Below are 17124 nucleotides of genomic sequence, written 5' to 3'. Positions count from 1 at the left end.
CCCAAGTATGCAATCACCATTTCACTTCACGTTACAACATACTGGTGGTAAAAATATTCTCTGGCAGGGTACAGAAGTGCATGCACTGAGCTAGCTTGTGCAGCGCGGTCTATTCCAGAAAGCTGAACCTATGTTTGGTACAGAATTTTGTAACCGCACGATGCTTGCACAGATTAAATGTGGCCACACATAGCAACTTCTGAGCTTTTTTATGAAATGATCTCGCAGTGTCTGAAAACATTTGTTTTTTTGTTTACTTCATAGTTCCCACTGAAATATTTCTCTTGTTCCTCTCATTGAATAACGGCATTTGGTGTGACTAAGGTGTTCCTAATGCCTCACTATGAGATCAGAAAAACGATTCTCCTTGAAATTGCTTCACAAGCATTTCCTAAGATATTGAATGACACTGCTTGCACATGTACAAACATTTGCTAGTTTTATTGAGGGTTGATGATAAAGGGAATCAGTTGGTGCATCCAAGCCGGACAGAGATTGACTGGCCCTGAAAAGGGCCGTTTAGTTATATATCTTGCAGCTTGTTCCAGGTAGACAGGGCTTCATTCTGTAGAAATGGTAACACATCAAATGGGTTCCCCAGCATGAAGAACATAACTTGATGCTAACACTGACTCAGATATTCTGAAATGTCATAGAGGGTACATGAAGGCTGGGTACATGAAGGTTGCAGTTATACTAACTGTACAGTCAGCATGCTTGTGTGATATGTGCATAGCTGCATCAAAGCCACGTGTGAGAATTGTGTGAACAGCTGAAAATCTCAATGGCAGCATAGCTTAAGAAGTCTGTCATCCCTTTTTTGCCAGTTTCCAATATCATCCTTCCTTTTTCATGCATCTTCTTTCAATATATCTGGGGTTTTAATTCCCAAAACCACGATATATAAATGAAGCAAATTTTGAACATCTGGTGTTCTTTAACATCTTCACTTGTTTGCAGCGCAACACCAGAAACACAGGACAGGGAAGGAGCAAAAGAGAAAGAAAAGACGGCGCCGACTCTAAAAAAGACGGCACTGGCATCATGACACGCACATGTCGTGATGTAAGCGGCCCAAAGAGTGGCCTCCCGTGAAAATAGTGAAGAATTGGGAATAGGATCTACCAGTAAGGGCTTTGTGTGCAATTCACAAACAGTGAAAAAGATCCACCAGGGGTGAACCACAGGTGGTGCACTCTGGTTGAGAGAGAGCAGAGTAAAACAGATGTGCCAGACAAGAGATTATAAATGGTTTTGTCTGGAGCTCGTGCCAGACCGAGCTCTGATTAAGCGTAAGGGAGTATTGAGCGCCAGGCCAATCTGATCCCATTCCTGTGATGGGGTGCAATGTGATGACAGGTGCGAATTCCATTTTCTTTTTTTTCCATAGGTTTAGGGAAATAATTTTTCAGGGATCAGATGAAAATACTTCCGACATAGATAATAACATGCTTATTCTTGGGCGTAGTCATGCCTAGCCACCAGATTGGGAGAAAAAGGAATGTTTCCCGAAATGTGCGATAAAGTGTTTGGTGCTACGCCTTGACAGAAGTATTGATAGGTGCTTTGGAAATCGGTACGCCATTTCTGTAATCGTTAAATATGCAACTGCATGTGCCACTGCTAGGGATAGCGTGACACTCCCAGCCATTTCGGGGTAAGCCTTTTTAATCTACATGAAGATGTTAATGAGCCCGTTCTCCATCACAGCAGTAGCTGTGGCCATTCCTTCAACTAGGCCTACTGCAGCGCCAACTAAACGTCTGCATGAATTTAGCGCTAGTACCGTACATAATAATCAGCACGTGCCTTGGGTTCACTTCGATGGTGTTGTGAATTCATCTTGCGTGACAATGGTTTAAGTTGCATGCGTGCCTTAATCATTATTGCAATTGGAGACCATGATTTATCGTCACGCATGGTGTTGCTTAGCTCGGTCCTCAGTGTTCGAAGCAGGTTTCGCCTTGTGAGTGCATGAGAGAGGCACAAGAGTTGATTTCTGCTCTGTGTTTCTATAATTCCCTAGCCTGTATTATACAGGAAGCGGATAGTGCTGGTGTGCATCAGCTGCCTCGGTGCGCTCTCAACCGCCTGCCTGGTAAGACTGATAGCTCATTCTATCAGCGCCTTGTCGTACTCCCTCCTCACACTGCGACATGTCCTCCACTTGGAGGACATGATGACGGAACAAGATGATACGAAGCCCAAAACCGCAATGTTTGCAAGCCACAACCCGAGCAAACAATTCAACGGTGAGGCCAGAAAATCTACCTGACTAGGCCTGGAGCAACAAGCCGGAGAGCATATTCTTGGCTGGATAGAAGGATGGATGTGGCCGTACCCTTTAGATCGGGCGGCGGCTAACGTCACCTAGCCGTAATGCTTAGTGAACTAACCACTAGATTTTTTTTTCCCCTTTAAATAGTAAAGTTGGACGGGTACTTTGAAGTGAAGGGTTTAATTTTCAATCGTGCCTTGACTTTAGCCACCAATCAGATAACCTCCTTCTAGTTAAGTCTACCCGCTTAAAGTCTATTTTGCCCTCCCTGTCCCTAAACACCAGTGCTTTGAAAAACTCTGCGCCATCATCTTGAACTATAAGGTGAAGCCCTTTACAGAGCATTGTCAAGTGTTCGGCAGTTTTTTCTTTCTCTTCGCACGCACTGCATATTGTGTCTACCTCTTCATATTTGGCCCGATATGTCTTGGTTCGCAATACTCCCGTCCTGGCCTCAAACAGTAGAGAACTACCCTGAGTATTATCATAGATTCTTTCTTTGGCAATTTCCTGCTTAAAAGTTCGATAGATCTCTAGTGCGGACTTCTTAATCATGCCAATTCTCCACATGTCAGTCTCCGTTTCCTGCAGTTTCTTTTTAACCGATAGTTCTTTCTGGTTTGGCCACCTGCTGTTTTCTAAGTATTTACTAGTCAATTTCCTGGTTCGCTTCCTCCATTTTGTATTGACATTCTTCATGTACAAGTAGCTGAAAACCTTCATAGCCCAACGCTCCTCCCCCATTTCTCTCAATCGCTTCTCAAATTTTATCTTGCTGCTAGCTTCCCTGCCATCAAATGATGTCCATCCCATATCACCTTGTACTCCCTGGTTTGGTGTATTCCCGTGAGCTCCTAAAGCAAGCCTACATATTTCACGTTGCCTAATTTCTAATCTTGCTTGAACTTCTGATCTCATGCACAAGACCACATTGCCGAACGTCAGCCCAGGAACCATGACCCCTTTCCATATTCCTCTCACAACATCATACCTATTGTAATTCCACAGTGCCCTATTTTTCATCACTGCTGCATTCCTGTTACCTTTAGTCGTCACGTATATTTCGTGTTCCCTCAGGTACTCGGTCCCATTGCTTATCCATACGCCCAGATATTTGTATTTATCTGTTATCTCAAGCGTGACCTCCTGTATCCTAAGCTCACTACCTTCGTTGTCATTGAAAATCATGACTGCTGATTTTTCCTTACTGAATCTAAAATCTAACCTATCTCCCTCATTATCGCAGATGTCCATCAATCTCTGCAAATCTTCCTTGTTGTTGGCCATTAGCACTATATCATCTGCGTACATTAATGCTGGTAGTGCCTGATCAATAAGTTTTCCTTGTTTGACTAAAGAGAGGTTAAAGCCAAGTCCCCTTGCCTCTAATTTGGCCTCTAATCCTTGTAGGTACATCATGAATAAGAAGGGTGACAGTGGGCACGCCTGCCTAAGTCCACGTTTCACCACTGTGGGCTTGGATACCTGTTTTTCTCTCTTTTTAACTACCTTGTTAGTTTTATAGATTTCCTTTAAACGATTAGTGACTCCATCTTTTACACCCAGTGTGTGTAGTATTCCCCACAAGTCCTCTTGAACCACGCTATTGTACGCTCCCTTGAATTTCTGCAGGCCGGTAGGAAGCTTCACAGCGCAGCGCCTGATCTTGTGAAACGGCGCAGCCATGCAGGCAGGGCATTCAATTCCCTCCCTATTTTTTGTATACTACTGTCCTTGTGTACATCGTAGAACACATAACAGTAATGATAGCAAACAGATCATTGATTCGGGTAGGCTTGGTGTTTTTATTTAAAATGGAACAACGAGGAAGCTGCTGAAGCTCGTGCCTGTATACAGCTGCTTTATATAGAGATGAAACTTTAACGAAAAAAAAAAATGTAATGATAAAGAGTAGGCTCATAACAAACAACATTTCTCTGAGGGTGCATGGAATATATGTTCCATGCAAGGCTATGCATTGCAGTCCTTACTGCATTAATTATGTACACGTACTGCAGGGCATGCAAGTGTATGCAGACACACGCTGACGAAATGACATTTTTTGCTACATACAAACGTGCACCGCACCAAATAAGACGCACGTGTTTGTATAGTCAGGGAACACTCGTGAATATTGATGAAATCACACAGCTCGCTTACAGTATAAAACAAACACAATTGCGAACAATAAAATGCGACGCTGTTTAAAGAGGCGGACCCAGGTTACGAGGAGAATTATCAGTATGGCATACACACCACGTGTCAAGCTTTTGCCACATCTAAAGAGACTAAATATGGAAAGTTGCCTTTGTAAGTTAACATGACAGTACCAAATGGAGAAGCCACACGAGAGAACAATTGATCGTGGGCTAAAGAATGTGTTTTAAATATTATACACAGCTTTGCAAGATAATATCGACGAGTTTTACTCGTCTAGGTGTGGGAGGTGTAGGCCTGATAAAATGCGATGTTGCTTCAGAGCCTTTCTTTCGTAATATTGCAATTTTATTCAACCCTTTCTACTGGGTGTTCGAACACGGCAAGCAGGTCGCGGGGCAAAATATTTGTAACATTTTATTACCGAAACAGCGATACTAGCAATGCTTGAGCTGCACTTGCTGTTTTCTAAATTGTAACCTCCTCAATCTCATCACTGTGATCAGGAAACAGAGAGGAAAAGTACAGCAGTAGTACGTAGAGAAATATTCAATTTCAAGCCCTTTAGCAATATCATCTAAACAAATTGCCAGTTCACAGGGCTTCGAATTCTCGATGGAAACAAACAGCTGATCAGGGACGCAAGCTTGGCTTGGCACTGACTTGGCCGTTCATACAGAGCCAAAAGCCGCTGCAGGAAACTGGATTGCGGATCGTATTGAGACAAAATATTGTATATATTTTTGTTTTCTTTGTTTCATTTCTCTAATTGCTCTTGTGATGGCGTGGACCGCGCTTCGTGATCTCATGTACCGGCGCACTGTTTTTAAGTTTAGTATGGCGCACGATAATACGTGATTGCGTGCTTTAATTTAAAAAGGTTCGCGAGTATGACAGCAACACTGCAATGTCGGGAAGAGGCACGGGGAAGAGGATAGTAGTAGAACCAGTAGCAGATGCATGCCCGGGTGGAGCGACTGATGCCCAGATGGAGGAATGTCAACCCGATGCCTTTTGTGTTGGCCGTTCTGGCAGTTCCGCCGACTTTATAGAAAGAGACGACCCCGTCGCTTGTCCTCTTCTCTTTTCCTTCGGGCATCAGCGACAACATTGACGGACGACGTGTTCGACTTCACCGTGCACGTGAGTATAGGTTGGTTTTTCATTCGAGTGCATTCTTGTTCAGATTTGCAACTTGTCGACTTCATCCTGATCACCTGTCACCGGCAATAAGTCACATACGTGTGATATTTAGGTGAAATAAATGATAATGCTCATTTTCTGCTCCATTTGCGTGACTTAGCTACACCAGGACATGAGGTAAAGCCTTTGTCGCCTAGCCACTAGCAGGCAAGATCGATCACTCGCATCCTTCAGTTCACGAATCAACGCGCCTGCCTTAAAATTAGTAAGCTGCTCGCGAAGAAATCTTACCGAGGCAATTTTGTTTTCTGTGAACAATGCACCATAGATGTGTCTTGAATAACAAAAAAAAAAAAACTTGAAAAATAAATGTCGCGACCTTTTAGAAAATGCCGTGTCTAAGAGCTAGACGCGGCATTTTGTAAAAGGCTCATTAAATTCAGTATGTTTTCGTAGTTTCTGCTTGAAATTATTATTGTCTATGAATTTCATGGCCCAATCTTTTGCTTTGGCTGAAAATCTCGGCGGCAAAAACTTTGTTCAGTGTCCTATAATTGCTCAAGGAGATACGGAACGCCTGCAATAATTGTTGAGTTTCGCATCCTTCCAACGCGACGACCAGAGGGCGTCGTGCGCGCGCTAAGCTATAGCGACACTAACCGCAGAAGACCTGCATCCCTTTAAGGGCAGGTGTAGATGCCATCATTTCAGTCGCAAATCTTTTTGCTAGTCGATCGGCTGGTTAACAATAAGGGTACTAACTAGAGTTCCAGATTTCATCAGCAACACATTGTCATGGCTTCATCAGATGCTGCATTATATACATTCTATCCTCGTTTTTAAATAGGTGTACCGTATGGTCCACTGTTACAGGAAACAAGCGAGCTCATGGACAGTGAGCCATGTGGTGCTAACTGGCAGCGAGGCTTGTGAATGGGACGCATGCGCATAGAATCGGGGTGCGCCCAGTTTTGTCTGCCATTTCTCCGCCTGTACGCATGACAGCATTGGAAAGCGCATCCGTATTTTAGCTGCGCAATTTATCTAGCCCAGTGCCTCCTGCTTCAGGGATTTCCTGTGAGCACAAAAAATGCATGATTTTAATCGTTGCTGCAGTGTTTTGCAAGTTGTCACCATAAAGCACATCATATTTTTCGCATAATGCTCGCTGCAACTAGCAAGTTTCGATGACTCAAAATGCTGTTCAGGTCTAATGTAGCAAACATTTTAAGCTCGTCCTCGTGACCATGAAATATTGGTTTATTAAATAATGGAAGGCAGAGTTGGTATCAGTTGATTTACAGTGTGAAAATGAAAAGTGCGAAGGACCGTGCCTCGCAAGTAAGCCCCGAGAGCATGAGCAGAGAAGTAGCAGATGAGGATGCTCATGCGCTGCATTTCCAAATCTCACCAGCACTAATGCTTGACGGACTGCTGGCCACGCACTAGCGTGTTCTTTCTGAAACAGGACTTTGGCCCTGTAAGCAAGTTCTTGAAGGGCATAAGTAAAACGTAGAATGGGCCCCCTAAATGCACCCATCCTTGAACCATTGGGCTTATGAATTAGTGCCCTTTTCAAAATACAACTATTCTGAGCTATAAATTGTGACAGAACAGTGCACGAAGTTTAAAAATGGGAAAAAAGTTTTTAAATGTCCCCTTTATACATAGTGTTCTTGTGATGTCACTTCTGCCGTTGTCGCCCTCTCCCGCCATGCCCGGGTAACTCCCTGGGTACCTACGGCAGTTCACGTGCTGCAGTGCGGTTTGTTGGGGGCTCGTCATCTGTTGCTGTGAACGATGTGGAAGCATTGTGGTTTTTTGTTGTCTTACTTTAACGAGCTCATTGGATTAGGAAGGCCTCGCTCGTTCACTCGATACAAGACCAGATAATCAAGATGTGCGACACATATACCAGCCACGGCGTACACCGGCTGCCCGCCAGAACCTATGAGGGCCTATTATCTTGATTTCACTACAAATTGCCTGGCCCAAAAACAAGTGAAAGCTCAAAATCTCTCGAGCCGCAATTTTAAGAGTGGATGTGCGAAGCGCAGCTGCTCCCATCGAAAACTAGTTGTGCAGAGCTAGGCAAGTTTACAAGAGATATAATATTATGAATATATTGTCACGGCCTACGGCAGCAAAGTAGCAATGCCCCCCCCCCCCCCCAAGTGTTTTAAACAGTGCTGATGTTGAGCTTGAGCCTCTTTGATTGCAATTTGTGGAAATAGTCGAGGAAAATATTATACAAGGCAGATAGCGACTTTGCGTGGTGTGTGCCGCGGTAATGCCAGTCATCACTTTATTTTTCGCGTATGCTTTAACACACTTTTCACTTTGTATTTTGCTTTTGTTGTACGCTAATGTACAATGGAGTCACGGAACATGATAGAGACCGTGTATAGAATTAATTGACTAATTAAAAAAAATCCTGACGCCCAACTTGAACCGATCGGCTATACTTCAAAGTGAACTAATATTGTTTCCCATTCTTTATAGTTTGTTTGAATGCAATACCAAATCTCCACGATCGCCATCACGATTTTAACCGCCTTCCTCGCCATCATGATTTTAACTGCGGACAAGTTTGTATGTACAGTATCTTGGTAAGCTATATCTGTTTGCAGGTAAATACTTGGCTATGGCACTTACCCGTAATGAAGTTGCACCTGAAGATGCAAATATTGCAAAGTTTCTTCAAGTAGCTTTTGTTAACCTGCACCAGCCAAATACGCTGGTACTTTTAGGAAAAATCGGAATGTGCGTTCTCAATTTCAGGTTATAACTTTCAGCGAAGAAACACCCTAAGCTCTGCTCCCTTTGCGTGGACTACTAAATCAACTTGCCTCACTAGCAGCTCATAATTTCTCAAGCTTGCATCGTGAGGCAAAACTAAACGGGTGCAAGCACGAGGAGACAACATGGCAGTTGTAGGCGATAGATTCGGTTGGTGCCCGGGCATGTTGGTGGCGCATTTCGGAAGTGACGAAAAGGCGCTGCAAGATGCACGTGCACACTTTGTATAGTTGCTGTATTGGACAGCAAACTTTTTTTCTTATCTGAGCAGTTTTACCAAAGGAAGCTTCATCATATGGCGTGATAAATGAAGCGAATCCACAGGTTGAACCACATCATAGCCTCGCTGTGCTTTTGTACTTTTTTTAGCTCGCAAAATTTATTTGTACATATAAGTGACAACTTGCCAGTTCATCTCCGGTGTGCTGCTGCCTCAATATTTCAAATTCTAAGCATTTACACCATTGTATGCTAACTTTTCCTTCAAAGTGAGACAAGCCACATGTGTATCGTAGATCAAGAAGCATGCCAGTTTTACGTACTTGCAAGGTAAACATCAGAAATGCACAGTTGATCAAAAATACTAGTTTAATGGTGCATCTACATAGCAGAGCACCTGTGGCACCTCGGGAACAAGATAATGCCACATATGTTACAAGAGATAATTAAAAAAGACAGGGGACGTTCCGTGAACAAATAGAAACAAAAATAAAATGGCACGTGGCAGCGAGCGAAGGCGGCAAGGGGGGGGGGGGGGGCCGTGGGACTTCAGCGGATGAGCGTAAGGTGTGTGTTTAATATGTGGAAGAAAAAAAAAATTCAAAATTTTGGCGACTGAAATGAGGGTGACTTAGTAAGCGTGCTCATGACGAGAGTAAACACGGTTATTATTTTTTTTTCAAATTTCTTTTGAAAGCCACAAAAAATCTGTATGTGGTGCAGCCTAACAGAAGGTCCGTGAAGGCAAATTATGAATTCGTCGTTGTACTAAGGCCTATTTTTTTTTTTTTTTTTCGTGCGCACCATCCTTGCCGCGGTGGTCTAGTGGCTAAGGTACTCGGCTGCTGACCCGCAGGGCGCGGGTTCGAATCCCGGCTGCGGCGGCTGCATTTCCGATGGAGGCGGGAATGTTGTAGGCCCGTGTGCTCAGATTTAGGTGCACGTTAAAGAACCCCAGGTGGTCTAAATTTCCGGAGCCCTCCACTACGGCGTCTATCATAATCATATAGTGGTTTTGGGACTTTAAACCCCACATATCAATCAATCAATCATGCGCACCATAAATAGTGCTCAAAATTTAATTGCATATGTTGTTTTCATCCTCGCTGTATTCCGTGCTGTTTATGATGTAAAAAAAAAAGTAGCACGCTGAAGTGGTGCTGCTTTTGGGCAACAGTTGAAAATGGCGGGGTGCATGAATGCGGAATACTGCCGCTTACACTCAAATCACTCTTGTGGTCACCTCCCACTGTTTGCAGCATGTGTTGTGTATACACAACTGCATATTTCCTAGCTAGAAAAATTTGATTTTAGGTGTTTCACGCCATTTTCCATGTAACTATTCCACAATTGCACACACTGATCAGCAGGCTTTCAATTGCGCTGAAGGACACAGGTGCCATAAAATTCATAGTCGATTCTTTCAAGAAACCGTATGTAAAGGCTGAAGCTTCATGCGTACATACACACACACACATACCATATCGTTTTTTGTACTTTATGAAAGCTGCGAAGGTCTCATGTGCCTCCAAGCGTAACCTGTCTTATTTATTCTCCATCACCGCAAAAGTTTTGTGAGTTTCAAATAAAAGTACTTTGCGCATGGCCACTTTTGGGTAATTTTTTTGTGTATGTGTTATTTGAGCAGCCTACAGTGTTTACTTTATAAGCCTGTATGTATATGTTGCATTATAAGGATGCAGAATGTGTGTAGCTGTACAATATAGATGAACTGTAAAAATTAAGTGTGTCTATTGTAGTGTTCTTGCAACCAATCTTACCCCCGTATTCTAGAACGTCCCTCCACTCAACGCTTCACCTTCACTTGAGATGGCTGATGGGAGTGCCGTCTCTAAGCAGAGAAAATTGCTGCATGTCAGCAATAACCTGCTGTGATTCTCGAGTAGCGCAGCGTCGCTTTCAAACGAGCAGCGGCACAGTGCTCAACTCTGTCAAGTGAAGGGTGAAAGTCGAGTCGGGGAGCGTTTATGAATATGGGGGTTGGTTTTGTCGTCTTGTTAACCTGCCATTAACACTGGATTGATGCTACTTTGCTCTAGCTGTACAGTGCTCTCCAAGGCTCAAGGAGGCACCGCACGGGGAAGGCTCGGAGCAAACCACGCGTGAGTTTCCTTTCATTGTTACACTATGCACGTATTAAGTGATAGACTTTAATGCATGCTATTTGTATTGTGCAAGTTTTTGGGACATACAACTTCCAACACTTATATGTTCTGACGAAAATCAGGCCAGAATGAGAGAAGCTTGTGCAAAAATTATGCAAGAGCGTAAGAAGCTTTTGCAGAAGTCTGTGAAATGAAGTTTTGAAATTTTGTGGCAATGTGTCATTGTACAGTGGTCAACAGTCTTGCTCAGCATGCTTGACTGCAGGGCTCCCGGCTGCACAGGCGCATCTACGGAGTGCCTGATGCATGATGGGCCAAATGTCAGCCTGCACACTGGTGCCTCTTATCCCCGTTTGTCTGTTACATCAGTGTCTCTTGTAAAGGGGATCAACTGTGCTACCTTTTTTTTTTCGAATGTAATGAGTTCTTTTTCCAGATTATTGTTGTTTTAAGGTAGAGCCTCACATTTCTATCAAATACTGAAGATTCTATTTTTCTTTCTAGATGCTATGAAGTCACTCCTTGTGTTACAATAGATTGAACACTGTTATGAGAAAAGCTACTTTATGGAGTTAACTCACTCCATATTGACTTAACACACAGAATTGGTGAAAACTACACTCCATTCCAGCTGCATTAGGAATAATATTCATTTGCATACTTCTGTTTCTTTTGTTTGTTTGTTGGCTCGAGGTTTGAAGTATAGGGTGGCCAGAGGGCACTGTGTAGTCTTTCTTCATCTTCCCAATTTTGTGAACATCAATTGATAGCCGTATGGGAAGCAGCCAGCATGCTGAAACAGCGGTGCAAGCATGCAAGATGTTCACCATTGCATGCAGTCAGTTGCTGTGAGCAACCTACTGCATACAATTAACTGCGAGTGGTGAACTAACGCTGCACTATGTGTGCCTCCTGGAAAGCTGCAATGGTAAAGTGCCACAATCGTATAGTAACATGGATAACATCGCAATTTGTTTGTTGAATAATTTTGCAACAGAATCAATGGAGTTTTGGATAAATTTGTGTATCTGCCTGGTTCATCAAAGCTACAGAGTCAAATGCGGTATATACTCGCGTATTATGTGTACTTTTTTTGTCAATCCGGTCATGTGCGAAGCTAGTAGGAATCGCTGGCCTAAAAGCTCAACTGGGAATATATGTTGCAGGCGCTGTCACAGCTGTCTCAAAGCGGATTGTCATTTGTTTGCTAAGCCTGTTCAAATGACCCCATTTTCTTGAAGTTCTTTTGAACAGTGCTCACAAAAACCAGTTCCCACGACAGGGTTATACCAGAGAACATAAGTACTCTCCAATAATTGTCGGGAACCCAACGTAAAGTAAGATGCAGACAAGGAAGCGCGATGCCAACACAGTGCTGTGTGTCGCCCTTCATGTGTGTGTGTGTCCATTCCTTGTCCCAGTCTTCTATTGCGTTGTGTTCCCTCCGATATCTAACCAACACACCCAAGCTTCTATGCTAAGTCTTATTCAACGCACTCTTCTGCTGGCTCCCATACTGAATATTGCATGTCGAAGAACTCCACGCTGATGTGCTTAGCGGTAGCACGGTTTCAGTTTTCTTCGGTAAGCTTTATAACAGCAATCTGCCTCGTATATAATTATTGTAGCCTATCATAAGGAACGGTAAAAACGCAATGGCCAGATGGCGAAACCGGAAAAAAAAAATGAGTGCGAAAACCTGCCTCATCTAGTTGATGTGACAGGTCCTTGCACGCGTTCAACATCTGTGCTGTGTCTCGGGAATACATTCTTGCCGTGGAAGAGGTGGGAAGATAGGAGGCAAACCTTTAGGCATTTCGCACTACACATAAACAGGTTTCAGTTTTCAAGTTCGATATTCTAGGGAAAGCATAAAAGTTCATGGAAGAAGGGACCTTGCACTCAGTCCATTTTGTGTAAGACTGCACTCGCCTGCTCGACAAGAGATTTGCCTGACCAGAGCATCATGAAGTCAAATGTGTCTGTGTGTGTGCTGGCAAGGTGGCTCGGGCTGGTTGGGGAGGGCAAAGTATGCGAGCAAAAAGTTTCTTGTAGTAAAGCAGGCTGGCTAATTATACTGGTGAGCAAATTATGTTAGAATGCAAATTGTGCGAGTAAATATGGTATGTACTCTTGTATGTTTCAGCTCTATTGCTACGGATCCTGCGGATCCAACTTGGCATCCGGCAGCAACAAAGAGAGGTTCTGCAGGAGGTGCGACAGCTGAAGCACAAGGTACGGCTCTTGTCCGTGCCTCAGCACGCCCAGCCAGCACAGCGCCCCTCTGACCTTCCCCGGCTGCCTGCTGGTACAATTGGAGAAGTGGAGGCAGCAGAGGCAGCTGTGCAGAGTAAAGCTGTGGCTGCGGCTTTGGTGTATATTTCTTGATTTTTAATATGCCTATGTAACATGCAGAAATTTAGTACTGCTTTAAGATACTGTGTTTCGGGAAACAAACTAGTCAGGTTATCTCATGAGCCACTGTACTACAGTCGAATATGAATAATTCGTACTCAAAGAGGCCAGAAAATTTGTTCAAATTAAAAGAAGTTCAAAATAATGAAAGTTACCGTAATTACTTGAATCTAACACGCACCTTTTTTCCAGTTAAGAGGGTTCATAAATCGCATGTGCGTTAGAATCGAGTACGAAAAAAAAAAATGAATATGGTCTTTCTATTGCCATCGCCGCTTACAAAATGGCCGCCCCCTACGTGCGTCGGCATGGCGCGTCGGTCATTTCTGCCTATGTGTGCGTCGGCATGGCGCGTCGGTCATTTCTGCCTATGTGTTTCCCATGCGCGGCACTTCATACGTGTGCTGAGGAGTTCGTCATCTTGTAGTACATTAGCATCGATGGCATGGTAGGGCCGACTCCAAAAACTCGACGAGTGCACCACAGTGCTGCTTCTAAAAGAAAAGTCGTCGCGTGTGCCGGAACGGACAGAAATCGGGCCGCATCGCGGTCATTCGGAGTTCCCGAAACGTGCGTGCGGGACTGGCGGAAACAAAAGCAGAATATTGTCGACAGCAAAGATTCACGCAAAGGCTTCAGTGGACCACAGCAGGGTCGGTTTCCACAAATTGAAGAGCTGCTCGGCGAGTATGTGATTAAGCAGTGAGCGGCACTGCGGCCCGTGACGACAGAACTGCTCCAAGTGCAGGCTATACAGTTAGCCTTAGAAAAAGGGCTAACGCAGAGCCATTTTAAAGCGAGCAGGTGCTGGCTAACGAACTTTGTGAAGAGAAAAGGCGAACGGGCATATGCCGGAAGTTACCGGAGGAGTACGAAGAAAAGCTTCAGAGTCTTCAGAGGTTCCTCCTAAACTTGCGGCACAACAACGGCTACCTGCTTGGGCAAATCGGGAATCCCGATCACACGCCTCTTTACTTCGACATGCCTGGCACCACAACCGTCTAGGAGAAGGGGGCGAAGCAAGTTTGTGTACTGACATCGGACCACGGTAAAACTAGAGTGACAGCAATGCTCTGTTGCACGTCAGATAGGCATAAGCTTCCCCCGTACTTCATATTTAAACGGAAGACGCTCTCAAAAAGAGTCGTTTTCGCTAGTGGTGTGATCAAGCGGGCCAACGAGAAAAAAGGGTGCGCATTGCAACCTATGTCTTAGTTGTTTTTTTTTTTTTTTTTTGTCGTGGAAACCGGGCGCGCGTTACAATCGAGGGTGCGGTAGAATAGAGTGAATACGGTAAACGAGCAGAGGGCTCACCATGCAGTGATGCATGTGCATGGAGAAGTTTTATTCACAAATTACAGGACATCCGTCATTAATTAAAATAGTCAATACATGTCTGTACACGTTGGCCTTGCAACGAGTCAACAAGTTTTGCGTGCAGTTTGCAAAGCATTTGTACTTCGGCTTCAGTATTCTCCTGGCAAAAGAAGTTGCGCGCGGCAATGTCCAGTGCTGACACTCTTCGAAGATAACTGTGTTTCCACTGTTACCATCTGCGCTGCAGCCGGAGCGTGGCCAGCACATGATGAGAATGGAGGAGCGTCTCCACCTGGAGAAAAGCAGATCGGCATTCGAGAGAGAAACACTCCGCGGCAGCTTTTTTTTTTTTCTCTCTTCATGCGCGGTGTTGAAAGGAGAAGAGTCTCTACATAGCAGGAACGAAAAACAGGGAAGCGTGACACCGGCGCGTTGCAGATCGGCATGAGAGAGCCAACTCTCTGCGACAGCTTTTTTTCCCCTCTTTCTCTTCATGTGCAGTGTTAAGAGGAGAAGGGTCTCTACGTGGCAGGGACGGAAAAAGCCGAAGCGGGGCACAGGAATGTGGCAGATTGGCATTTGGCAAACATTCCACCGCAGTCTTTTCTTTCCTTTTCTTCATTTTCTTCTTCAAGCACAGCGATGAGGTGTCTGAAGTGCCACCGCAGGATGGGGCGGGCTGCTGAGAGCATTTTCGGAACGCGGTATAGCTTTGATAGGACCACAGCGTCAGTTCGAATTAAGTGAGTTGGAATTAATGAGATTCGACTGTATTTACTATAGTCTGTGAAGTCCGAGTGAACTGTCCTAAGCTAGCAGACGATGTAGGCGGCATCGTGTGTTTGATGGGCAGTGACTAGGAGTAGCCTGCTTAAAACAGACATTCAGTAATTTTGTTCATTTATCACCCTATTTCGTGTCCGCTGCGGCTCTCTCTACATTGAGCTACAGTTCACCCTGCCTTGTGTTAGCCGATTTCTTACTTTTTTAAAAATCTAACATGCACCCAATTTCGCAGTGTGAAGAAAAATGCACCTTTGTTTATTGTGATGAGATTTCTATAGCGACATGCCTCTTTGTTGGCTATCACAGAAAAATATAAACAGCAAATGGTGCGACCATCTAGTGCGACCTTTATTTTTCTATCAGTTTCATCTATGACCAAGATTTGGTCGCTCTAAGGTTGCCTCTTAGTACGCCTTGATCATGTTCATTTATCTTGTTGTGCTCTGCTTACAATGCATTGATTAAAAACATGTCCAAGCTTCTTTTTGAATTCCACATATTTTATCGTTTTTCACCTGTAGAAGCTACTCCTGGTCAACATTCAGGCAAAGACATTGTAACCTCGAAGAAACGTGTATTGGAATTTGAGCACTGTACAAAGTTATTATACTATTTCATAGCTAGAATCAATATTTATTAAGGGTTATAACAGTGTTGTATTTGATTTCATAACAGCGAAACTGCATTCAGAGAAGGACTCTGAAAGGTTCTCACACTGAGTGTGAGAGGGCTGATGTGGAAACCATTTTAGGTCAAGTGAGTTGAAGTTAGCGTAAAAAAACAATGAAATGGTGTGGTGCCCAAAAATTCAAGTTGTTGTTTTCAGTGTCCTGTTCTTGCAGATTTTTATCATGAAAACATTTCGATGTGCTGTTGCGTTTACCCCATCTATGCTTCTTGCATTTTTTTACAGCGCAAGCACCTCCTGCAGATTGGGGGACGTGGCCTCCGAGAAATTGGTGTGAATGCCATGAAGGCTGTATTGGCACATGACGTGCAAGTGCTGTACAGCCTTCATGGCAGAAAAAAGAAAAGGGCCTTTGTGAACCTGAGGCTCTGTAGATTAGTGACAGGTTAGACTTGTTCATTGTTTTATGTGTGTGTACCCTTGTGTATTCTCTGTACTGCAGTGCTTCATGTGTACTATGGTATTTCTGTTCTTGTATGCAGATGTCATCTGCCAAAAAGCAGGGTGCGACCAGGCGGAGGCCCTCAACTTTATTAAGAGGTGGCTGCCAGGGTCTGGTGATCGCTGTGGGGGCAGGAAGCGGCGCTTCAGAGAAGCATTTGTTGTGGAGCAGCCTGATGATCCCCACTCTCAGAGTGCAGATTATCGGCTGCTCGCGGCAGCTGGCTTCCTGCCCAGCCACAGCAGCCAGGGCCTTGACAGCACCACTGTCACTGTGCCCCCAACGCAACCTGACCTGCAGTAGAGCGGGGCTTTTTTAGTTGTGTATATATATTTTTCAATGTATACATTTTTTGTTGTATCAAATAAAAAAAAAACAAAGAATAAATAGTCTGCAGACTGTCGGTGGTGCACTGTTCGGCTAGCTTATGCTGATTCGGAAGCACCATCACCATGTTTTAGTTACAAAAAAATGCTCTAAACTATGAATATTCTCGATTACCATGTGGGGGACATATGGGGGGATTGCAAGTGGGGGACATACGCTTTCAACATTTACTTCCTAACGACTTTTTTCGATCTGCTGTACCAAATACCAGTACCAAATAAAGCACTCGCTATTGCAAAAGTTAAATTGGTAAAAAAATAAACTACACTTCTAGTGTTGGCAAAGGGAATGAGGTATAAAAGATGAAATAGATCGAGTAACTGCTTTCAGTTCTCAGCATTCAATTTTCTGTTGCCCCAAGTATACA

At 44.1% G+C, this 17124-nt stretch overlaps 1 protein-coding gene across 2 annotated transcripts; it reads left to right on the top strand.

Moving 5' to 3' along the window:
• The first annotated feature begins 5212 nt into the window (after nt 1–5212).
• On the top strand, nt 5213–16882 carry LOC142769169 (uncharacterized). Of its 2 annotated transcripts, XM_075872140.1 has the most exons (5): nt 5213–5578; nt 10657–10719; nt 12869–12957; nt 16154–16313; nt 16411–16882. In XM_075872140.1, exons 4-5 carry the CDS (start codon nt 16211–16213, stop codon nt 16671–16673), a joined length of 366 nt encoding a protein of 121 aa, XP_075728255.1. In that variant the 5' UTR covers nt 5213–5578; nt 10657–10719; nt 12869–12957; nt 16154–16210; the 3' UTR covers nt 16674–16882. The 2 variants fall into 2 exon arrangements, with proteins under 2 accessions (XP_075728255.1, XP_075728254.1); XM_075872139.1 differs by lacking the exons at nt 5213–5578; nt 10657–10719; nt 12869–12957 and having other exon boundaries at nt 15285–16313.
• The last annotated feature ends 242 nt before the right edge of the window (nt 16883–17124 follow it).

This window comes from Rhipicephalus microplus, chromosome 8, assembly GCF_043290135.1.
Source record: "Rhipicephalus microplus isolate Deutch F79 chromosome 8, USDA_Rmic, whole genome shotgun sequence".
Classification (NCBI taxonomy): Eukaryota; Metazoa; Arthropoda; class Arachnida; order Ixodida; family Ixodidae; genus Rhipicephalus; species Rhipicephalus microplus.
The sequence above is the reverse complement of the archived record's forward strand: the minus strand, read 5'-3'. Positions and strand labels throughout refer to the sequence as shown.

Coding starts and splice junctions, on each gene's coding strand:
- LOC142769169 (XM_075872139.1), top strand. CDS start 16,106: ATGTGCTGTTGCGTTTACCCCATCTATGCTTCTTGCATTTTTTTACAG. Junction 16,314..16,410: donor GCTCTGTAGATTAGTGACAG/GTTAGACTTGTT, acceptor TCTTGTATGCAG/ATGTCATCTGCCAAAAAGCA.